At 38.4% G+C, this 25,078-nt stretch overlaps 1 protein-coding gene across 4 annotated transcripts in view; it reads left to right on the top strand.

Annotated features, from left to right (window-relative positions):
• The window catches only part of SPEN (spen family transcriptional repressor), a 94,602-nt gene that overhangs the window by 26,667 nt on the left and 42,857 nt on the right, over positions 1-25,078 (top strand). For 3 of the 4 annotated variants that reach the window (XM_026011974.2, XM_072751109.1, XM_072751108.1), the window contains exon 3: positions 475-951. The exons of the other annotated variant lie outside the window; for it this stretch is intronic. In XM_026011974.2, the coding sequence (XP_025867759.2) occupies positions 475-951 (477 nt within the window). The remainder of the gene's footprint in view (positions 1-474; positions 952-25,078) is intronic. 4 annotated transcript variants of the gene reach the window in all.

Raw genomic sequence — 25,078 nt, 5'->3', positions numbered from 1 at the left:
TACATTGCAATAGGGCTTTCATGTCTGTGTTAAAATGTGTCATGGAAATTTTGCCTAAGATAAATGTGTTAAGTAAAAATCTGGTGCATATTTTAATCAGATGTAAGTATAGAAAACTTTGATATTAAAATGACAGTCCCTTCTTGTTTCATAAACTACAAATGAAAAGGAGATGGTATATGTGTGTTTCTGTATATAAGCCAGAAAATCCCCAATAAAAAGATCATCTGACTTCAGAACACTAGTCATGAAAGCCCAATATACACAATGATTGCTCAGCTATGAAAATAATCTTTGGAGTTAAGTAAAATGTTAAGCTTGGTAGTGTTTGCTTACTAAGTAGGTTAATGCTGTTTAGAAAATGACCAGTTGCAAAGACAGACAATGCTGAAATGAATGTTTGCATGACTTGCTTTTAGTTTTGCTTGCCCTTTTCTGATTGATTAAATATTTTTCCCCCCCTCCTAAATGCAGGGCTTCAGATAACAGGGAGCGTGCTTATGAACATAGTGCCTATGGACACCATGAACGGGGGACGGGAGGATTTGATCGGACAAGACATTACGATCAGGATTACTATAGAGATCCTCGCGAGCGGACTTTACAACATGGGCTCTATTATACTTCTCGGAGTCGAAGTCCAAACCGTTTTGATGCTCATGACCCCCGATACGAACCTAGGGCTCGGGAGCAGTTTACACTGCCCAGTGTGGTACACAGGGATATCTACAGGGATGATATTACCCGGGAGGTACGAGGCAGAAGGCCAGAGCGGAATTACCAGCACAGCAGGAGTCGGTCACCACATTCATCCCAATCTAGAAATCAGTCTCCTCAGAGGCTGGCTAGCCAAGCGTCTAGACCCACAAGGTCCCCTAGCGGCAGCGGCTCTAGGAGTAGATCCTCCAGTAGTGATTCAATCAGCAGCAGCAGTAGTACCAGCAGTGACAGGTAGGTTAACAGCCTTTTGTTATAACAGATGAGCTGTTGAATAAATTGTCACAAATTTTCAACGATCAGTGATAACGATTTATAGCATAGTAATATTTTTTAAAGTAATCTTGCATCATGTATATAATGAGTGAAGAAGCTTTGATTAGCTGGTGGCCATGGAATTCACCATTCTGTCAAGTACCTAAAGCTAAGCAATTTGCAAATACTGTTTTGTGCTCCAGATGCTCATTATTAAAATGGCCAAAAGAGGCAGAAAAACAGTAACTTTAGTTGAATGAAGTAAATCTTGTGCCGCTGAAAATGTGGTATTTCTTTAAAGTTTTTAATTTCTTGGGTGTGTAATGCTAATTTATTTCTATTATTTTGTTTGAAAATTCATAAAAGCTATTGGGTTAAAGATGTATTAAAAAAAAAAAAAGATGTATTGGTGAAATATGTTGAGATTTACTATCAATGACTAAATCAACTTATGGATACATTTTAACTGATTTTAGCATCAAGGTGATAGCCAATTTATAAACTCAAGTAGAAAAGCTTTCTTTCTTTCTGTCTTTCTTTCTTTCTTTCTTTCTTTCTTTTTCTTTTTTTCTTTTTTTCTTTCTTTCTTTTTTTTTGAGAAGCTTTCTTTAAATGCAAGTTGTAACTTAGCTGTTCACTAAGGCTGAGTGAGCCAATTTCATTAGTTGGGGATTTTTTTTTTTACAAAGGGTTGTTATTCTAAAGATGAAAATAATAACCTGAAGATAATTTTAAAAGGAAACAGCTTAGAAGTTTATCACAAATCTAGGTAGACCATATAGCTTACTCATTTTATAATCTTGGACAAGTTACTTAAGCTGTCTATGCCTCAGCTTTCTCATCTTTTGTAAAAATCATGCTTTAAAGTTATTGTGAAAATTAAAATGAAAAAATGTATTTTAAGTGCTTAGCTTGATACCTATATAAAATAAATGCTGCCTTTAATAATGCTAGCTGTATTATTACTGCTTCAGTTGTTGATAGTCTTTAACCATTCCTCATTTCCAGTTATTGTTATTCAGTCTATTTATCCTAGATATCCTAGTTTTATATTTAGGTGGTATGTGTTTTAAATTGACAGGATATAGGGACCCCTGAGTGGCTCAGCAGTTGAGTGTCTGCCTTTGGCTCAGGGAGTGATCCCGGTCCGGGATTGAGTCCCACGTCAGGCTTCCTGCGAGGAGCCTGCTTCTCTCTCTGCCTATGTCTCTGCCGCTCTCCCTGTCTTTCATGAATAAATAAATTTACAGGATATAAATTTTTGACCTGGTTAAAATACCCAGATTAATTATTTTTCTTTAGTATTGCCTGCTTAGAGTTAATGTAAGAAAAGTAAATGATCATGTAGTTGGGGAAAATTAAGTTCTGGCTCCAGTGTGGCATTTCTGTGACATGGATGAAAACCCTTAACTTCTCGTGATTTTATTTGGTATATTGTTGAGATAAATGATTGACAAGATTCGTTTGAACTCTGTAAGTTAAATATAACATCTTGTCATGTCCTACTTTCTCCTACATAGAATTAAGATACTCAAGTTTTAGTCCTTTTTCCTAAACCTATCTCACTAATAATAGGATGCAATAGCATTCCATTGTGTCAAATATTTTATCGAAAAGGCAACCAATTGTGGAAATGTTGGAGTTGGAGAAACATTAGCATTGTAGGCTCAAAAGCTGGAACCCAGAGGCCATCTGATGAATTTGATGGAGCTAATCCCTGTTTATGTAATCTAAAGGAACAGCTGTATGCTTCTGAATATTTACAGTCAGAAAAATAACTGCCACAAAGATAGGATAGCTTTGAAAATGTACATGGGGACTAAATTGCAGTTTTTGAAGATGTTTCCTCTTCTGTCAGCTACCTGATTCATATTTAGGACTGGAAGTTTTTGTGATTTAGGATTATGAAGGCTGTTATGTAGGACTATAACAAGAAGACCTAAGTTTTTAGCTAGGCAGGGAACATTGTGGGCTGAAGGAACAACCTGAAGACATACAAATGGAAGAATGTTTTGCGAACAGCACATAATTTAGAATGACTTCACCATGATAATTTTGAGTTTGGTTCTTTATGCAGAGATGACTGGTTGAAAGATTTTGAGAAGGGAGATAGTTTGAGATCTTCTACTTCAGAAAGGCAGCTGGTGATTTAGACTAGGAAAGACAAATTGTGGTGAGGAGGCTATTTCAGTAGCTTGGAGAAGGAGGTCTTAGACTCTGAGAAAGCCTAACTTGGGACACGTGGGAGAGACATTATGTTAATAATCAGATTATGTTGATTTGTGTGAAGCAATGAACTTTCTGGAGATGGGACTGAGTGATGGGCCTTTCAATGCTATTCTGTAAGAATAAGACCAGGTCTTCCTTTGTGCACACCATAGAGCCTAGCATATTGTCTTTCTCAAAGTACATGTTCAATAAATAGTTGAAATACTTAGATTCTTAACACAGTGGATAAAGCAAAATTCATGTAAATAGCTAAAAGATTTGGTCATTATATGTGACGGAAGCAAGTACGGGAAATAAAATCTCATGGTGTGCAGAGCATATCTTTATCCCTAGGTTCAGCCTTCCTTTTATCAGATGTCCTCTTTTCCTTTACTATTATGTTGACTTCAGAGTGTAATATTTTGAGATGTTATGTAGATTCTGAATGTTTAATTTCCCTTTGGAGCAAATAAGTTCTTTTTTTTTTTTTTTTTTTTTGTAATTTTTAAAACTTTATGACTGTGAAACTATGACCTTCCAAGTTCTTTAAAAGTATTTCAAATTAACATCTTATAGTAGATAAAATACAGCTTGGTTCTAGCTATAGAAACAAGCTTGTATTCTGTCTGCATGACTGACTGGGAAGTTAATCACCCTCCACCCCCCTTAATTGTTGGAGCTTTGGTGAATAGATTCCTAGTAGTACATTTCCAATGAGTAAACATGGGATTGATAGCAGTCTGGTTGTGAACTCTTTATAAATGACACACCTACAGTTTCTGGGTAACTGTTCTCAGTATTTAACTAGTGAGTACTGAGACTTAATGGTATAAACTTTCCTGTGTGCAGCTCTGTGGTGCTATAGGTTGCTCTTTACTTTCAACAGAAAATTTTTAGATACATGAATTCCACAAATGTATTTATTTCACAAGTCCTGATTGAAGTTGAACATACTTTATGTCTGTAGTTTCCTATCATTGGGTTTCTTTTTCCTGTCATGTTAATGAATTTTCTGTAATATAGGTTAAAGAAATTGAGGAATTTATTAAATTTAACATTAACTTTACTCATATCTTAGTTTTTTTTGACTGTGCTTTGTTTCTCTGTTGTTTACTTTGATCACAACCAAAGATGATTGGGCTGTCTGGGTCCCTGATAGGCCCCCTGAAGTTGGATGGGGAAAATCATATCTTTTCGCTAGTAACCTGTAACTGAGATTAAGTATTTTCTCCCTTTTTTTTTGTTTTTTAAGATTTTCTTTATTTATTCATGAGAGACACACAGAGAGAGGCAGAGACACAGGCAGAGAGAGAAGCAGGCTCCATGCAGGGAGCTCGATGTGGAACTCGATCCCAGGACTCCAAGATCATGCCCTGGGCGGAAGGGCAGGCGCTCAACCACTGAGCGGCCCAGGTGTCCCTTGCCTCCCATTTTGAAAGGAGGCAACAAAAAACAGTAGTATTAACTGTATGAATTACTTTGTTAACAATTTAAATCCACAGGTAGGGCAGCCTGGGCGGCTCAGCGGTTTAGCGCTGCCTTCAGCCCAGGGCCTGATCCTGGAGACCCAGGATCTCTCTCTCTCTGTCTCTGTCTCTGTTTCTGTCTCTCATGAATAAATAAATAAAATCTTAAAAAAAAAAATAAATCCACAGGTAATTTATTATAGTTGTAGATATCTCAAACTGGGGCTTCTAGCCCTCATTACTGGGAAGTAATTATTAAACTCAGTGTTAAGTATTGTACTTTAATATTAATGAAAACACTACTATATCACAAAAATTTAAATATTTTAATAACTCAATATCATTGTTTTCCCTTTTATTCCTATTTATTTTACTTTATGCATTTAGAAACCTTATTCTGAAAAGTGGTGCATAGACTTCACCAGATTGCTGCAAAGGTATCCTGGCAGTTAGTTCTTATTCTATACCCTACAGAGGTTACTGACTGGGAAAAAATGGATGAAAAAGTAAAGAGAGGGAATTGAGATTTGGATAAACCTAAATCTGTCCTTATCCTCTACCCTCCTATTCAATAGGTTATTCCTCTGAATCTCTTTTTAGCCTAAAGTTAACTTTTGAGTTTACATTCAGCCATCTATTTTTTTTCATTATTTTTTAAAAAAGATTTTATCTATTCATGAGAGACACAGAGAGAGGTGGAGACATAGGCAGAGGGCAAAGTAGGCTCTCCATGGGGAACCCGATGTGGAACTCAATCCCAGGACCCTGGGATCATGCCCTGAGCCAAAGGTACTCGCTCAATCATTGAGCCACCCAGGTGTCCCCCCAGCCATCCAAGTAGTACTCTTTTTTTGTGTGCACCAAATGTATGGAATAAGATAGGTTGTATGGAGCCCAAGAAAAGAACTAGTTTATTTTATTTATTTATTTTTATTATATTTTTTAAGTTTATTATTACTTATTAGTAATCTCTACATCCAATGTGGGGCTTGAACTCTGACATGGAGATCAAAAGTCATATGTTCCTCTGGCTGAGTCAGCCAGGTGCCCCAAGAATAGAACTAGTTTAAACATTTACAATGGCTAAGTCAAAACAAAACTGCATATGTCTAATTAAAAGCTAATGCAATTATATTAACCTTGAGTGTCTATGGCTAATGCATCTTTATTTTATTTTTATTTTTATTTTTTTAGTGCATCTTTCCAGCTTTCCAAAAACAGCCCCATCTCCTCCCTTAAAAGTTTTTTGGGCTATGGACAGCCTTTTCCTTTTTATTTTTCTGAACCCTGTTAGTTTGTCTGTCTTAATATCTCAGGTAACTACAGAGTTTTATTCTTTCTAATCACAAAAATAGGTCATTAGGTGGAAGCAAAGTGAATGTAGTAATAAGTGAAGATAACTACATGAAAATAACTGAAGTGAGTGACATTGTATCCTTGTGACTTTTGGTAAGTCATGTGGTATTAAATCAGGCTTAGTTACTTGTTTTGAATAAATTACATTTTTTTTTTTTTTTGAGAGAGAGCGCATATGCAAGTGGGGAGAGGGGCCGAAGGAGAAGGAGAGAGAATCTCAAGTGGACTCTCCACTAAGCATGGAGCCCAATGCAGGTCTGGATCTCACAACCATGAGATCATGACCTGATCCAAAATCAAGAGTTGGACTCAACTAACTGAGCCACCCAGGCACCCTGATTAAATCAGAGTTTAGAGCAAACTTTTTACATAGATTTTTAAAATTAGAATAAAGTGATTTAGGAAACATTTGATGAAATTTTCACATTTTTTTGTTATAGTTATTATATTACTAGGATTTCTCTTATATTGTCATAGTTGGAAGATATATTTTTTTTAATTTTTATTTATTTATGTATTATAGTCACAGAGAGACAGAGAGAGAGGCAGAGACACACAGGCAGAGGGAGAAGCAGGCTCCATGCACCGGGAGCCCGATGTGGGATTTGATCCCGGGTCTCCAGGATCGCGCCCTGGGCCAAAGGCAGGCGCTAAACCGCTGTGCCACCCAGGGATCCCGGAAGATATTTTTAAAGTAGGCTCTGCCCAATGTGAAACTTGAACTCATGACCCTGAGATCAAGAGTCACATGCTGTACCAACTGAGCCAGACAGGCGCCCTCATAGTTGGAAGATTTAAGGAAGAAGCTTGGGGACAGAGAGACAGTAGACAGGCACTCTTTTTTCTTACTTCCAGGGCAGGAAAACTGATGTTTGAAATAGACTTTGTGTTATTTATTTAAAGTAACAAGAAATGCATATGGAACTTCAAGCCATCAGACTTTTCAACACTGATGCTGTATTAAGATATGTGATTTTTTTAATTAAGGATTTTATTTATTTATTTATTTATTTGTTTGTTTATTTACTTATTTGAGAGAGAGCACATGTACAAGCAGGGGGAGTGGCAGGCAGAGGCAGAAGGGCAGAAAGAAGCAGGCTCCTCCCTGCTCTGCAGGTGGGACTCGGTCCCAGGACCTTAGGATCATAACCTGAGCCAAAGGCAGATGCTCAACTGACCAAGCCACCCAGGTGCCAGATATAGTGTGATTTATGCTAAAACCCCTCTCTTTTTAATGTTTTAGCTTTGCAATAGGAATAATTTACTTCTTGAAAGGAAAATGAAAAATACTTTTTTTTTTTTTTTTAAAAAGAGTTTATTTATTTATTCATGAGAGACAGAGAGAGAGGCAGAAACATAGGCAGAGGGAGAAGCAGGCTCCATGCAGGGAGCCCAATGTGGGACTTGATCCCGGGACTCCAGGATCACGCCCTGAGCCGAAGGCCTAACTGTTAAGCCACCCAGACGTCCTGAAAAATACTACTATTGCTAGTATTATTTGTAGAACTTGTTTCTATATTTCTTTTATATCTTTTGAGTAAATTTACTCAAAGTTGTCTGTAACCTTACTAATTTTTTCCTGATAGACCATTTAAGATGATTTTAGCTGGAAAAAAAAAAAGATGATTTTAGCTGAATTGTACTTAAAAAGTAATTAGCATATTGAAAAAATTCTGGATTTTTACAACAGATATAAAGGAATCTAATGAGTTTTTTTTTTTCCTATAAAGACCAGTTCTCCTAGTTGTTTTGTGAACAGTCAAGATGTTATATAGTTTTCTAGAGGGGGATTTTTAAAAAAAATTTTTTTTTTAATTTATTTATGATAGTCACACACAGAGAGAGAGAGGCAGAGACATAGGCAGAGGGAGAAGCAGGCTCCATGCACCGGGAGCCCGACGTGGGATTCGATCCCAGGTCTCCAGGATCGCGCCCTGGGCCAAAGGCAGGCGCTAAACCACTGCACCACCCAGGAATCCCTAGAGGGGGATTTTTATTCACATACCTTTTTTGTCTATGATTTCATGAGGAGGTTTGCAATTACTTATTTAAGTAAGGAGACTTTAAGGGGAACTTTCTTTCAGGTTCATGTAGGAATTTCCAAAATTGCTGTCGTCTTGCAGGCTTGTGAAAGATTATGAATGAAATGGATAAGGTGAGAAGGGAGTACATTGAGATTGGTGGCATTTTATGTATCATAATGACAGTGTACCTTCCATTTCTCTTATTTTACAAGTAATACTTATTGAGAATGTTGATTTGGGGAAGGAACACTCATTTTATTACCTGACTATACAGTTTTCTATGCTTATATATAATGTGCTGGAAGCTATCAGATATGGAAGTAGTTTTAATAAATATTTGAAGTAAAAGTCAGTTTCTTCTTTTTTAAAGATTTTATTTTTAAGTAACCTCTACACCCAACATGGGGCTCAAACTCATGACCCTGAGGATCAAGAGTCACATGCTCCACTGAAGGAGCCAGGTTCTCCAAAAGTCAGTTTTTTTAAGCATAAGGGAATTAATAATTAGCAGTTTGTTGGTGATTATTGTAACGTTTAATCATAAAAACACAATTGTCTGAGTTTTTAATCATCAAACATGATCTATTATCTATAATAAGAAATAGGGAGATAATTTCTGGATTTAGAGATAAAATTTGGTTTTGTTGCACTGTGATTATTCTTAGATATATTTAGAGGCACAAAAATAGTTTGTATTAATTTTTTTAAAAGATTTTATTTATTCATTCATGAGAGACATGGGGCAGGGGGGCAGAGACACAGGCAGAGGGAGAAGCAGGCTCCATAGAGGGAGCCTGATGTGGGACTCAATCCCGGGTCTCCAGGATCATGCCCTGGGCCAAAGGCAGGTGTTAAACTGCTGAGCCACTCAAGGATCCCCTGTATTCCTTTTTTTAAACGAAGAAAGTCACTATCACTAAAAGTAATGCCTTTAAATTTCAGGAAAAAATGATACAACAAATAAAACTGTATTTGGGAAATTGATGTTTAGAAACCACGATTTCTTTTCCCAGCTCTTCTGTTTGTAGCTGCATAGGATTGAAGTGAGAGTAGAAATTAAGTTGGTTTTATTGCATAATACCAATTTTTTCCTCTTTGCTGCTGTTTATATCTGTCAGTTTGAGATGAATCCCTTAAATTGAAGAGATTTTTTGTTGTTGTTGTTCTTTGAGTGTGTCCTCAAAGGATGTCCACGGCATCCTCAATTGAGAAGATGCCCTTGCACAGAAACGATTGAAACAAACTATGCTAACTAAAGTGTGAAAATAAACCATAGATGTTTATTGATTTGGGGATAACGAAGTATATGTTTTGGGAGCATCCAGAGGACTTTCAAGGAGGAACAGTAAAGGTTTATCTAAGCCTTTAAGAAGCTAAAGTCAAGGAAAATAAATATTCTTAGAAGGGATGTTTTTTTATTTTTTGTCCCTTCCATGTAAAATGAAAATATTTGCACGCTTATTTTAAGCTTAAGTAAAATACCATTTTAATGCATTTAAAAATTTTATATATTCTTAAAGATTTTATTTGAGAGGGAGCATGAGTAGTGGGAGGGGCAGAGGAAGAGGGAAAAGCAGACCCCCTGCTAAGCAGGGAGCCTGATGGGGCTCAAACCCAAGACCCTGGGATCATGAACTGAGCCCTGAGCTGAAGGCAGTTGCTTAACTGAGTCACCCAGGTGCCCTTTTTTAATTTTACATAGCTGATTAGCCTCGTTTATTATTTTGCACTTCTGCCTCATTTTTACTTTTTTCATTTTTAAGATTTTATTTATTTATTCATGAGAGACACACAGAGAGAGGCAGAGAACACAGGCAGAGGGAGAAAGCAGGCTTCATTCAGGGAGCCAACATGGAACTTGATCCCGGGTCTCCAGGATCACACCCTAGGCCGAAGGTGGCACTAAACCACTGAGCCACGCAGGCTGCCCTCATTTTTACTTTTTTAGGTAGCTGAAATTATCTTAGATTTCAGTAGGAAGACTATCTTGCTGAAAATCAGTATTGTAAATAAAATGTAGTCATTGCTCTTTTTCCAATTATTAAAAAAAGTTTTTATCTTGAAATTTGCAACTCTTACTTGTGATGAAATTGAATAGAAGCCATCTAATGGTTTCATTGACTCTATGACTTGAAATATTGGTATCTTAAGTTCCGTTTTTTTTTTCATAGAAAATTTTTTTTGGGGATCCCTGGGTGGCGCAGCGGTTTGGCACCTGCCTTTGGCCCAGGGCGCGATCTTGGAGACCCGGGATCGAGTCCCACGTCGGGCTCCCGATGCATGGAGCCTGCTTCTCCCTCTGCCTGTGTCTCTGCCTCTCTCTCTCTGTGTGTGACTATCATAAATAAATAAAAAGAATTAAAAAAAATTTTTTTTTTTAAATTTTTATGGATACAATTGTCAGGTATCAGAGTTCTTTCTATTTTCTCTCTCTTTTTTTTTTTAAAGATTTTATTTATTTATTCATGAGAGACACAGAGAAAGAGAGAGAGGGGCAGAGACACAGGCAGAGGGAGAAGCAGGCTCCATGCAGGGAGCCTGATGTGGCACTCGATCCTGTGACTCCAGGATCACGCCCTGGGCCGAAGGCAGGTGCTAAACCGCTGAGCCACCCAGGGATCCCAGGTATCAGAGTTCTTTAAAAAGTTACCTACTTAGAGGGAGAAGGGTTGAGGGAAAAAAGAGAATACCAAGCATATTAGTGTGTCTGCAATCCTGGAGAAAACTTAAAGTACACAGAGTCTCCCTGTATTTTGAATAGCTCCCTCAAATACTATTACTTTCTAGAAGAAAAGCATTTGCTCATTCCCCTTTTAATGCAGTTTTGGGACTGTTGAGCAGCATGGAATAAATGTTTGGCAGTGTGTGCTTTGGGGAGTACACGCCAATGAATATACATATATATACACATGTGTGTGTACACATATATAATCATATGTATACATGTATGTATCTGTTGGGAGGCTGTATGTATTAGTAGGTATCTTTTTCCATTCCCACCATCAGCTGGAAGAGCCTATATTTTTGAAGCACACTCCTTTCTAGATTGCTATATAGTTTATTTTGGGGGCAATAAGCTGCCTACAACCTTCTGTCTTTGGGATCGTATTAGCTAGCTAAGCCTTTTTTTTTTTTTTTTTAAGATTTTATTTATTTATTCATGAGAGACACAGAGGGGGGGTGGGGTGCAGAGACCCAGGCAGATGGAGAAGCAGGTTCCACGCAGGGGGCCTGACGTGGGACTCAGTTCTGGGTTTCCAGGATCAGGCCCTGGGCTGAAGGCTGCACTAAACTGCTGAGCCAGCCACCCGGGCTGCCCTAGCCAAGCCTTTTTAATGCTAAATATGGAAAATGGAGGTGTTTGCTTTCTGATTGTTTTGATGGGCTTAACTTCCATTGTACAGATCTATAAATAGATCGATTTCCTTTCTGGTTTTCCTCTTTTTGTTAGTGTCAAGTACAAGCATTTCAGTAAGGCTTTCCATAGGTAATAGGTGGTGTCATGGTTATGTATGGAATAGGCAGTTTTGGAAACGAGTATTAGGCTGATCCATATTTGCTCTGTACTGAGAATCTAGCTTTCACTTAAGATCCCCTGCTGCTAGGGAAATGAGAACAAGGTAGACTTAATGCTGAGAGCAAATGAGGAGAGTTCATTGTGTACTGCCTGGGCAGCCAGTGTGTCTGAATATTGTGGGGAAAGCTAAGAACTGCTTGTTTGTGAGTCAAACCAGCCTAAACTGGAATCATCCAGTTTGAGTTGGCCGCTTGCCACCTCCCAGAGGCTTCCTTATTTTGCCAGAGTTTCTGCCCAGCCCTCAACCAGGGGGTGTGGCGGGGGACCAGGCAGGCATCTGATCTGGGACTGGGCAGGCAATGGGGAGGAGCAGGCTGTGAAGTGGCTGCCAGTTAACCCGGTTCCTTCCTAGGGGGTGGCATTTCAGATATAGTAAGGAGTTTAAAACTAGAAGCTGGTATGAACTCTGATATTTCCAGTGCATCTTTACTTTATTACTCCCTTGCTTTCCCTATAACTTACTTGTTTTCTGCCCTTTAAAAGCCAAGGCTTGAAAAACTGTCTGCCACTGCTTGGGTACATAATAACATGGTTTGCACTTGGTGATAAAGAGTTTATTACCAAAAATTGGGAGTGCCTGGGTGGCCCAGTCCATTTTGTCTCAGACTCTTGATTTCTCCTCAGGTCCTGATCTTGGGGTCGTGAGATCCAGCCCAGTGTCAGGCTCTGCCATCAGCTGGAGATTCTCTCTCTCCCTCTCTGTCTGCCCTTCCCCTCTGCTTGTGCTCTCCCTCCCTCCCCAAACAAACAAACGAACAAATAAAATCTTTAAAAGAAAATCTATTACCAAAAATTTATTTAACTAATTTCTTTTTTTTTTAAATTTTTATTTATTTATGATAGTCACAGAGAGAGAGAGAGAGGCAGAGACATAGGCAGAGGGAGAAGCAGGCTCCATGTACCGGGAGCCTGATGTGGGATTCGATCCTGGGTCTCAGGCAGGCGCCAAACCGCTGCGCCACCCAGGGATCCCCTATTTAACTAATTTCTAAAGTTCCCCAGGAATTTTGCTTTTAGTGAATTTGGTCTGAAGTGATGAACTGTCCGTCCCTTACCCTCATTCTTTCCATTTGGGTTGTACTGTTTTTGTGTGTGTGTGTGTGGTTTTTTTTTTTTTTTTTTTTTTTTTTTTGGTTTGATTGTTAGATGGAAGAAGTGAACATAGACTTGGGGATAAACTTTGACTCCGTATCTTGTGAGTTTTAATTTTGAAGTAAAACTTTTTAAAAGATTTTGCTTATTAGAGGGAGAGGGAGAAGCAGACTCTCTTGCCGCCCCCCCTCCCCCAGCCAGGAGTCTGGTGTCATGACCTGAACCAGAGACTAACTGAACCACCCAGGTGCCCTGAAGTAAAACTTTTTAAACTGTTAAATGAAATTTTTAAATGTTGCTTTCAAATTCAAATCCTAAACAATAAATTTAAAAATTGAAAGTACTGTGTTGAATTTTGACACTTTAAAAAAATATTATGCTAAAATAAATAATTAAAAATATGCTTAAATTGCAAATTGTTAGTGTCATGGCTACTTTCTGCATACAAAGTACCTCTTAGCTTTCCTTTTTGAGAAATAAGGGAATTAAGTGATTAAACATGGCCTAATTCTTGATCAGAGAACACCCAGAAGTCACTAAGCCATAAATTAAAGCCTCAAATAAAAGAGTACATTAAAAAAAAAAAAGAGTACATTTATTTTTGTCTTTCTGGATGCCAGGGGTGTATATAAAAAATGGAAATTTCCATAACCTTGCTTATGTTTCAGACTTTTGGAATGAGATTGAAACCCCCATTAGGGGACACCTGGGTGGCTTAGCGGTTGAGTGCCTGCCTTCGGCCCAGGGCGTGATCCTGGAGACCCAGGATCGAGTCCCACATCGGGCTTCCTGCGTGGAGCCTGCTTCTCTCTCTGCTTCTCTCTCTCTCTCTCTCTCTCTCTCTCTCTCTCATGAATAAATAAAATCTTAAAAAAAAAAAAAAAGAAAGAAACCCCCATTAGTCTCTTTTACTTACAGTAAAAGTTTATTCAGATAGAGCAGTTTTAGTGTTCTCTTTTATCTTTTTTTTGAATTGTTTGCATTTGGAGGTCATTCTCAGAAACCCTGGTATAATTTCACCTGGCCCTGAATAAGGGATCATCTATTATAGATATAAAGGAAAATGTAGTAATCTTATTTTAAAGTAAGTGAAACAGGGGCAGCCCCAGTGGTGCAGCGGTTTAGTGCCGCCTGCAGCCCAGGGTGTGATCCTGGAGACCCAGGATCGAGTCCCACATCAGGCTCCTTGCATGGGGCCTGCTTCTCCCTCTGCCTGTGTCTCTGCCTCTCTCTTTCTCTCTGTGTCTCTCATGAGTGAATAAATAAATAAAATCTTAAAAAAAAAAAAAAGTAAATGAAACATTGCCATTTTCTGAAGCTTGGACTTGGCCAAGATTTTACTACAGGTACCTTCCCGTAATTTTTTTTTTTTTTTTTTTTTAGATTTTATTTATTTATTCATGAGAGACACATAGTGAGAGGCAGAGACATAGCCAGAGGGAGAAGCAGGCTCTCTGCAGAGCGACGTGAGACTCGATCTCAGGACTCCAGGATCACGACCTGAGCCAAAGGCAGACACTCAACCGCTGAGCTACCCAGGCGTCCCTAATTTTTTTAAAAAAAATCTATGTCTTAGAGTATAAACTGAGTGATTGCCTTTATTTATAAAGGGTAGTTTTATGACTGCTCTTATGAGAAAATAGAGCGCCCCCTGTTAATTTATTTACTTAAATCATATGGTCATTCATTAAATTATATGCTACTAGAGTTTACTGTTGCTAGAAATTGTATAAAGTGACTTCTATAGAACATCTTCCTAAATCACTTTATTTAATAAATGAATTTCCTCTTTCCAGATAGACAGAATATTAAGTAAAACATATATATATTTTTAAAAGATTTTATTTATTTGAGAGAGCGCACACACACATGTGAGCAGAGGGTGGGGCAGAGGAGGAAAGAGAGACTCCTTTGGACTCCGAGCTGAGCTTGGAGTCAGTCATGAACTTGATGTTATGACCCTGGGACCATGACCTGAGCTGAAACCAAGAGTTGGACACCCAACTAGCTGAGCCATCCAAGCGCCCCTAAATGAAATAAATTTTAAGATTAGCTTGCAAAATAGAGTTAATTTCTCCTAAGAATCTGAGTCCTACTCTAAAAATTTTTCACGGTATAGAAGAGATTAGAACTATATCCTACCATGCAAGTAGTAAAATATATATACATAGAATCAGGTGGGGAGACATTATATATAGCTCAATAAAACAGGGTTGGACATTTTTAGAATTTGGCTTAGCTAATAACAATTGAGTTTTTCTTAATGGCATTAAATTTAAAACTTTTAAAATAAAACTTGAGTGAATTGTTGGTATAATCCTGATCAAGGGGTGGGTAGGTATTTTTTGTTTGTTTTATTTATTTTATTTATTTATATATTTTTAAAATTTTTTTAAATTTTTTTTTTAAGATTTTATTTATTTATTCATAGAGATGCAGAGAGAGAGAGAGAGAGAGAGGCAGAGACACAGGCAGAGGGAGAAGCAGGCTCCGTGCAGAGAGCCTGACGTGGGACTCGATCCTGGGACTCCAGGATCATGCCCTGGGCTGCAGGCGGTGCTAAACCGCTGCGCCACTGGGGCTGCCCCTTTTGTTTGTTTTAAATCATCAACAAAGATAGGTTTTTTTTTTTTTTTAAAGATTTATTTATTTTTGATAGACATAGAGGCAGAGATACAGGAGGAGGGAGAAACAGGCTCCATGCCGGGAGCCTGATGTGGGACTCGATTCTGGGACTACAGGATCGGACTCCAGGATCATGCCCTGGGCCAAAGGCAGACGCTAAAGCACTGAGCCACCCAGGGATCCCCAACAAAGATAGTTTTTGTTTTTGAAGTATAAAGTGGTAGGTACCCTGGAACTAAGATCAACCTTTTCTGTTAATTCTGTACTTCTAAAGTGGAAATTTATGCCTTTAAGAATCATTTTGCTCACCTTTTGGAGCTGTCTTGAATTATAATGAGAAATATTTGTGGCTTTATCAAGATAACACGCTGGCATTAATTTTTCATGTTGGTTTTTATATATACTATAACAGTTATTTTATTTTATTTTATTTATTTTTTTATATGTAACAGTTATTTTAAAATTAATCCTCGGGGCATCCCTGGGTGGCTCAGCAGTTTAGCGCTTGCCTCTGGCCCAGGGTGTGATCCTAGAGTCCCGGGATCGAGTCCCACATCAGGCTTCCTACATGGAGCTTGCTTCTCCCTCTGCCTGTGTCTGTGCCTCTCTCTGTCTCTCATGAATAAATAAATACATTCTTAAAAAAAAAAAAATTAAATTAAGCCTCTAGGGGCTCCTGGGTGGCTCAGTTGGTTAAGGGTGTGCCTTTAGCTAAGGTCATGATCCCAGGGTCCTGAGATTGAGCCCCACACTGGGCTCCCTTCTCAGCAGGGAATCTGCTTCTCCTTTTGTATACTCTTTCTCTCTCTCAAATAAAATAAATACGTCTTAAAAAAAAATAAAGTTAGACCTCTAAAGTGTCAGGAGCCTGTGTGGCTCAGTGGGTTAAGTGTCAATTCTTAGTTTCAGCTCAAGTCATGATCTCAGGGTTCTGAGATGGAGCCCCGTGTAGGGCATCTACTTGAGCGTGGCATCTACTTGAGATTCTCCGTCTCTCCCTGCCCCTCCAGTTCCTTCGTTCTTTCTCAAATAAGTAAATCCTTAAAAACAACAAAAACCCCTACAAAACTTCTAAAGTGTTATTGGTCATAAATGGCATTTCTCTTTAAGGATTCTCATGGCTTTAACGTGATCTCTTATTTAACAGGTGACATGTTTGTTTATTGAGGAGCTTTTTGGTTCTAGAACTAGGTTGCCCAGTACTGTCCACTGGCCACCTGTGGCTGCGGAGCACTTGATAATTTGGCTAGTCTTTGCACCAATACTGATCTGTGCTATAACATGGATGAACTTCAAAAACATGCTAAGTGAAAGAAGCCAGTACAAAAGGCTATGTACTATATGATTCTATTTATGTGAAATATCCAGATAAGGTGAATTCATTTATATAGATACAAAGTAGATTAGTGATTGCCTAGGACTGGGGATGGAAAAGAATGGAGAGTGAGGGCAGCCTGGGTGGCTCAGCAGTTTAGCGCTGCCCAGGGTGTGATCCTGGAGACCCAGGATCGAGTCCCAGTCCCACGTCGTTGGGCTCCCTGCATGGAGCCTGCTTCTCCCTCTGCCTGTGTCTCTGCCTCTCTCTCTCTCTCTCAAGAATAAATAAAATCTTAAAAAAGAAAAAAAGCAATGGGGAGTGACTAATAGGTATGAGATTTCTTTTTGGGGTGATGCAAATGTACTAAAGTTGTATTCTCATGATGATTGTGTAACTTAAAATGGTTTATTCCAAGAAGAAGATTAAATCATTTTAACCAGAGCAATTCTTTTAATAATGAAAAAAAAAAACCTTAAGTGGAAAATAAGTTTTAAGTGATGCTTAATACTTTTGAAAGAGATTGATTTTTTTAAATAATTTTTCTTAAAGATTTTATTTATTCATGAGAGGCAGAGGGAGAAAGCAGGCTCCGTGCAGGGAGCCCAACATGGGACTCAATCCTGGGTCTCCAGGATCACACCCTAGGCCGAAGGCGGCACCAAACCGCTGAGCTACCCTGGTTGCCCTTGAAAGAGGTTTAAAATGTGTCTATTAACATACAGTGGAATTCTGATGTTGGAACTAGGATAAGACTATTTAGTGGATACCATGTTGCTTCTAGACAGGATTTATATTACCAAAACTGGTTGTTGTGTTTGTTTTTTGTTTTGTTTTGTTTGACTTTAAATTTTAGTTAGCTAACATGCAGTGCAATGTTGGTATCGAGTAGAATTCAATTCTGAGTTTTGTGATTCTTTGAACCTTATTTTTGGTGATGGAGGGAATAGCAAACTAGCTGACTGAATGTGCTTTGTCATGGTGGTTGGAGCCATTTGGACTGTAGCTTTGAGTTTTGTTTCCACTGGAAGAAACTGCAGGAGTTGGTTAAGCAGAAGGACTTTAGGCTGGAGGTTAGTGAGTAATTTGAAGTCATTTACAAATAAATAAACGGGTACACCAAATAGCAGATGACTTTAGGCTTCCTGCTGGGGAACTAGGTGCCCTTCTAACCTCTGGAGTCTGGAACTGCCTTGAGAGTTCAGAAGTGGGAAATAGCAAACTTCTTTTTTATTCTGTTAAGAAGGAGACATAATTACCACCAAAGTTCAGTTGGAAAAAGGCAAAAATCAAAGTTAAAATTTACTTGTGGGTTTGGTAAAAGTTACATCAGTTATATACATAACCATTTGGAATAAAAAATACTATGGTTTCACTTGATCCGTCTGCTTTTTTGGTTCATGTGTTTTGAAACATTTTGGTTGTTCAGACAAATACATCTGATTTTATATATTGCATGTGGTTAAGGGAATGAGAAAATCCACCGTGTTAGGACTGATGGTTTAGATTTCCTTTTTGTTCCTTGAATAAGATATCTCATGGAAGTTCTAAAGGATTTAGAACTGCCCTACAGGATTTCTTGTTCCTTGGGCAGACGTGTTATATCTGCTTATAACCTTTGGGGATAATGCATGTTTGATGCTTTTGGCTTTGAGTTACTTGAGTAGCAGGTTTTCTGCTTGGCCAAGGGTTGGCCAAGAATATAATGACTCCGTGAGCCCAAGCTCTTTGGAATTTAAGCCAAAAATAATTCTAAGGCAAGGTGTTTTGGGGACAATGACAATACATAGAAAGATAAGCTTTTTACTTTACCTACTATGAATTTTGTACTTAGCAGAATCTGTCTGTTGCAGAATCTAAAACATGGGCTCCACTCCTCCATCCCCTAAAACCTGAGTGTAAAATGGTAATTAGCACTTTGTAAGTAGGTATCTGCTGGTTGGTCATCTTAAAATTCCTTTTTAAATTTATTTTTATTTTTATTTATTTATTTTTAAATATTTTATTTATTTATTCATGATAGAGAAAGAGAGAGAGAGGCAGAGACACAGGCAGAGGGAGAAGCAGGCTCCATGCAGGGAGCCTGATGTGGGACTCGATCCTGGGACTCCAGCATCACGCCTTGGGCCAAAGGCAGGTGCTAAACCTCTGAGCCACCCAGGGATCCCAAAATTCCTTTTTTAAAAAAAATATTTATGTATTTCTTTATTTGAGATAGAAAGAGCATGAGTGGTGGGGAGGGGCAGAGGGACTTCCTGTCAAGGGGTTCAGTCCCAGGACCTCAAGACCATGACCTGAGCCAAAAGCAGATTGAGCTACCCAGGTGCCCCTCAAGTTATATGTGTGTGTATATATATACAGTTTTTTAAAGATTTTATTTATTTATTCATGAGAGAGAGAGAGAGGCAGAGACACAGGCAGAGGGAGAAGCAGGCTCCATGCAGAGAGCCGGAAGCAGGACTCCATCCTGGGTCTCCATCCTGGGACTCCAGGATCACACCCTGAACAGAAGGCAGACTCCCAACCCCTGAGCCACCCAGGCGTCCCTCAAATTATATTTTTTAATTCCAAAACTTGTAAGGCTTCATTTTTTAAAAAATTGGGGCAAAATATACATAGCATAAACGTTGCCATTCTAACCATTTTAAAGTATACAGTTCAATGGCATTAAGTACATTTACATTGTGCAGTCATCACCACCAAACATCTCTAGAGCTTTTTCTTCTCAGACTGAAACCTGAGTTAAACCATAGGGGCACGCCTGAGTGGTGAGTTTAAGCCCCACATTGGGTTTCACTCCCAGTGTGGAGTTTACTTAAAAACAGAACAAAACAAACAAAATTTCCCCCAGTTGCCTGGTAATCACTGCTTTATTGTTTTACCTCTACAGAATCGACTACTCTAGGTACCTCATATAAATGAAATCATACAATATAGTCCTTTTGCATCTGGCTTATATTTCATTTAACATGTTTCACAGATTCATCCATGTAGCAAATGACAGAATTTTCTTCCTTTTTAAGACTGAATAATATTCCTTTAAGGTAAAAAAAAAAATAAAAAAAAATAAAAATAAATAAATAAATAAATATTCCTTTAAGGTTTTTTGGGGGTAAACTTTAATTATCCAGCCCTCATCCTATAGATTAACTATTTCCATGTTCCTTTACTTAGCCCCACCCAAAGACAGTAAATAATAAACTGAAAAACATTAGCTGCAGCTGTAATTGCATCCCAAAGAGTTTCTTTTACTTAATCTTTTGTGAGGCAGCTAACCACATACAGGATATTTATGCTCAATTTTAAGCAGTATTTTCTGCCAAACTCTCTTTTTTTAAAAATATTTTATTTATTTATGCATGACAGACAGAGAGAGAGAGAGGCAGAGACATAGGAAGAGAGAGAAGCAGGCTCCATGTAGGGAGCCCTATGTGGGACTCGATCCCAGGACTCCAGGATCATGCCCTAAACCGAAGGTGAACACTTAACCACTGAGCCACCCACGCGTACCTCTGCCAACCTTTTAAAGTAGTCTTTAATGATTTTGTTTTTCCCTCATTTATGTAAACTCTTGGATTTCAGAAGAGGAAGATAAACCAATTATTTCAATTATTGTGGTTGAGTTTGCTACCACTTTAGTGACCATGATCACTATACTTATTTAGTATTAATCTTCCTTACCTGTAAAATGGACCCAGGGGGGTACCTTGGTGGCTCAGTTGGTTAACTATCAATTCTCTCTCTCTCTCTCTCTCTCTCTCTTTTTTTTTTTTTTAAGATTTTATTTATTCATTTGACAGAGTGCATGTGAGAGAGCACAAGGAGGTTGAGCGGCAGGGAGAGGGAGAAGCAGACTCCTTGCCAAGCTGGGAGCCCAATGTGGGGCTTGATCTGAGGACCCCAGGATCATGACCTGAGCCAAAGGCAGATGTCTAACCAACCAAGCCACCCAGGCACCGCATGTATCAACTCTTGATTTTGACTTGGGTAATGATCTCAGGGTCCTGGGATTGAGCCCTGCATTAGGCTCCACTATCAGCACAGAGTTTACCAGAGAATCTCTCTCTCTCCCTCTCCCTTTGCCCCTCACCCCACTTGCTTGTACATGCACACTTTGTCTTTTTCTAAAATAAATAAATCTTTTTTTAAAAGATTTATTCATTTATTTATTCATGAGAGATACACAGAGAGAGGCAGAGACACAGGCAGAAGGAGAAGCAGCCTTTGTGCAGGGAGCCCAATGTGGGACTCCATCCCGGATCTTAGGATCACGCCCTGAGCTGAAGGCAGATGCTCAACCACTGAGCCACCCAAGCGTCTCAATAAATAAATCTTTTTAAAAAAGTGAACCCATTACTTATTTAACCTTTATACATGCTTGATATTTGTAAATGCTCATAAAGACTAGATGAGAACTAGAATTCAAGAAAAGTTAACTTCTGAGGTGTATACTTTCTACTAAACTTGTAAGTCCTTAGGGAATAAATTACTAATTTTTTTTTTATGTCAGCAATAAAAGCTGATTGTAGTAAAAAGAGAAATTACTGCTAGTAGAATATGGTTCTTTTCTATCTTTGTCTAATAAGAAAGGTTTCCTTTTTGTCTTTTTCACTCTTAATCTTTTTTTTTAATCAGATCTTTCCCCACTACAAGTCTTTGTTGTTTCTTTTATTTTCTAAGACTTTGTTTGCGAGAGAGAGAGAGAGAGAGAGAGAGAGAGAGAGAGAGAGAGAGAGCACGAGTGGAGTGAGGAGCAGAGGGTGTAGCAGATTCCCCACTGAGCAGGGAGCCCTATGTGGGACTTAATCCCAGGACTCTGAGATCCTAACCTGAGCCCAGGTCTTTGTTGTTTCTAATGAAGGAGAAATCTGTGGACCAAAATAAAATTAGAATTAAAATAATGGTTCCATAATAAAAAATACAATCCCATTCTTTAATATATCAATAGTTTCTCTCAATAAGTAGCCCAAATTGAAAGAATTTAGACGACTTTTCCATTACCTTTGCTTTCCCCATATATTTTGGAATAGATAGTTGTAGAATCACCAGTTAGTTAACTCCTTTCTCTGAAATAATTTTGAGGAACTTTATCTGGATAAACCAGGTAGTGAGACCCTTTTTTTTTTTTTTTTTGAGACCCTTTGATGTAGCAGAATCTTATTGACAAAAAGCAGCGAATCCTGTTTCATTGACTGTTTTGGAATCTCTCATCTTTTTCTAAGGTGCAAAGAGAATAGTAGCTCACTTTGTATTTTACTTTATAGGTCCTGCGTGTGTGTGTGTGTGTGTGTGTGTGTGTGTGTGTGTGTCAAAATAACATAAAATTTATCATTTAACCTTTTTTAAAAAAAAAAAGTAATCTCTACACCCAATATGGAGCTTGAACTGGGACCCCCAGATCAAGACTTGTGTGCTCTACTGACTGAGCCAGCCAGGCGCCCCCCATTTTAGCCATTTTTAAATATATATAGCTCAGTAGCTCTAAGTACATTTACATTGGGCCACCTGGGTGGTTCAAGGGTTTGAATGTCTGCCTTTGGCTCAGGTTGTGATCCTGGGAATCAGTCCTGTATCAGGCTCCCCGGCAGGGAGCCTGTTTCTCCTTCTGCCCATGTCTCTGCTTCTTTCTCTGTGTGTCTCATGAATAAAAATAAAAAAAAAAAAATTGAAGTACATTTACATTGTTAGGCAACCATTACCACCATCCACTTCCATAACTTTTTTATTTTTCCAAACTGGAATTCTGTATCCAACAATTTCTCATTCTCCCACCCCCAGCCCCTGGCAACCACCATTCTACTTACTATCTCTGTGGATTTGACTATGCTCAATATATTATGTCAGTGGAATCATGAAGTATATGTCCTTTTGTGACTGGCTTATTTCATTTAGCATAATGTCCTCAAGGTTCATTCAAGTTGTAATTTATGTCAGAGTTTCCATTTATTTATTTGTTTGTTTGTTTATTTATTTATTTAGATTTTATTTATTTATCCATGAGAGACACAGAGAGAAAAAGAGGCAGAGACACAGGCAGAAGTAGAAGCAGGCTCCATGCAGGGAGCCTGACGTGGGACTCGATCCCGGGTCTCCAGGGTCACGCCCTGGGCTGAAGGCAGTGCTAAACTGCTGAGCCACCCAGGCTGCCCAGTTTCCTTCCTTTTAACGGTTGAATAATACTCAATTTTATTTTGATACTATACTTTTTTTTAAATCTAGTTGTTTGTCCATGGACTCTTGGGTTGCTTCCATCTTTTGGCTTTTAAACATGCTGTGAATGTGGATATACAAATAGCTATTGGAATCCCTGGTTTCTATTCTCTTTTTTTTTAAGCCAGTAAATATTTGAGGAATTTTACATGGAATTCCTTCCACTGGTAATCACCTTAGTTCCTCCAAAGTCAGAAAATCATAATCTTCAAGTTAGCCCGCCCCTCCCTTCCTTCCTTCCTTCCTTCCTTCCTTCCTTCCTTCCTTCCTTCCTTCCTTCCTTCCTTCTTTCCTTTTTAGGTAGCCTCAGTACCCCCACGTGGAGCTTAAACTCACAACCCCAAGATCACAGTCACATGTTTATTGACTGAGCCAGCCAGGCGCCCCAAAAATAGCCCTTTTAAAAAGAACTTTTGTTCAGTCCACAGTTGTCCCTGTCATTCCATAGTTCTTTCAGTTGGGCTTCTCTGATCTCTACCTGAATATGGACAGGCTTCAGAAATTGCCTGGTGTACTCTTTGGGACCCAATTTCTTTTCTTTTCTTTTCTTTCTTTTTTTTTTAAAGATTTTATTTATTTATTCATTAGAAAGAGAGAGAAAGACACAGGCAGAGGGAGAAGCAGGTTCCATGCAGGGGGCCTGATGTGGGTGGGGCTCGATCCCGGACCCCAGGACCACACCCTAGGCCGAAGGCAGTCGCCAAACTGCTGAGCCACCCAGGGATCCCCGGGACCCAATTTCTTTACTTCACGGCCTCAGAAGTCAAATTGTAGGAAGCACATTGATTGCTATTTTGGCAAATGATCTAAAATTACTATTCCTTAATTGTTTCTAATATTGAAAAGTCTCGTCACTTTTCCTCTATGAGTCTGGCAGAGAGTGTTACAGATCCCATTGTCACTGCTGCAGTAAGCTTGCTGCCTGTTTTCAGTTCCTTTGGTTTAATACCCAGAAGTAGAATTGCTGAATTCTGTGGTAATTCCAGTTTTTTGAGGAACTGCTGTACTGTTTTTTTATAATGCCTATATAATTTTATTTTCCTATCAGCAGTGCATAAGGGTTCTAGCTTCTTTTCATCCTTGTCAACACTCATTATACTTTGTTTTTTGTAATAGCCATCCTGATAAGTGTGAAATAACATCACATTGTGGTTTTGATTCAAATGAATTTCCCTATTGATTAGTCATATTGAGCATCATTTCATGTGCTTTTTGCCCATTTGTAAATCTTCTTTGGAGAAATGTCTGTTTAAAATCAGAGGTGCCTATTTTTGCATCTGGGTGGGTTGTTTTTTTTGTTTTGTTTTTTTGCTGTTATATTGTCATTTTTATTTTTATTTTTTTTATATTGTCATTTTTAAAGGCAAATTTAAAATGTCTAAATGTTTGTACAACAAAATACCCCCATCATGCTCTATATGCAAATAGAAGTTTTACTAATTCTTCTGAACATGGTACTTTGGTGATGAAAAATCTAATTGTGATACTAAACTACCACCCTGAATCCCTAGGTTGAGGATAAAGCTACCGAACTCAAAAACCATTTAAATATGGATGGAATAGTTTCCACTGATGTAAACCTTACTAGAGTATGGGAGGCAGTGTTGTATATTTTATCAATTACTTACTTGAAGAGAACAGTTTTGTCTATAATATTGTGACTCTGCTATTGACATGGCAAAGCACGTATTGTAAAAAGCTGTTAGGAGTTTCCCTTTTTATCATGTTTTCCAAAATCAAGTGATACTAGCTTCCTCTTGAGTCAGATTTTCAGAAATCTACATTTTTTTCCCACATTTTTTTCTGTAAGTTTCAGAGTTGTTCAAACATTTTTATAAAGTAATATATTAGTAATAAGAACAGTCACTTTAAAGGATTCCACATTTGATTTGGAGCTTAAAATTAGCATATTGCTTTTCAAAAGAAGGGAAGACAGATAATGTAAGCAAGGTTTTTTAGCCTTGGCACTATTCACTGTTCACAGATCATCCTTTTCTGTGGGGCTCTCCTGTCCTGTGTGCTGGAGTATGTTTCACAGCATCCCTGGCCTCTGTTCATTAGGTAGAAGTAAGCCTCACCTCCACCCTCAGTTATGACAACCAGAAATGTCGTATGGTGGAGGGCACCGATAACAGGATGCATGAAATGCAAGACTTGTTTTTGTTTTTACAGGTATCCATGATTTTTATTTATTTGTTTGTTTGTTTATTTATTTATTTATTTATTTTTAAGA

This window comes from Vulpes vulpes, chromosome 2 (assembly GCF_048418805.1).
Source record: "Vulpes vulpes isolate BD-2025 chromosome 2, VulVul3, whole genome shotgun sequence".
NCBI lineage: Eukaryota > Metazoa > Chordata > Mammalia > Carnivora > Canidae > Vulpes > Vulpes vulpes.
This window is presented reverse-complemented; position numbering and strand designations above follow the sequence as displayed.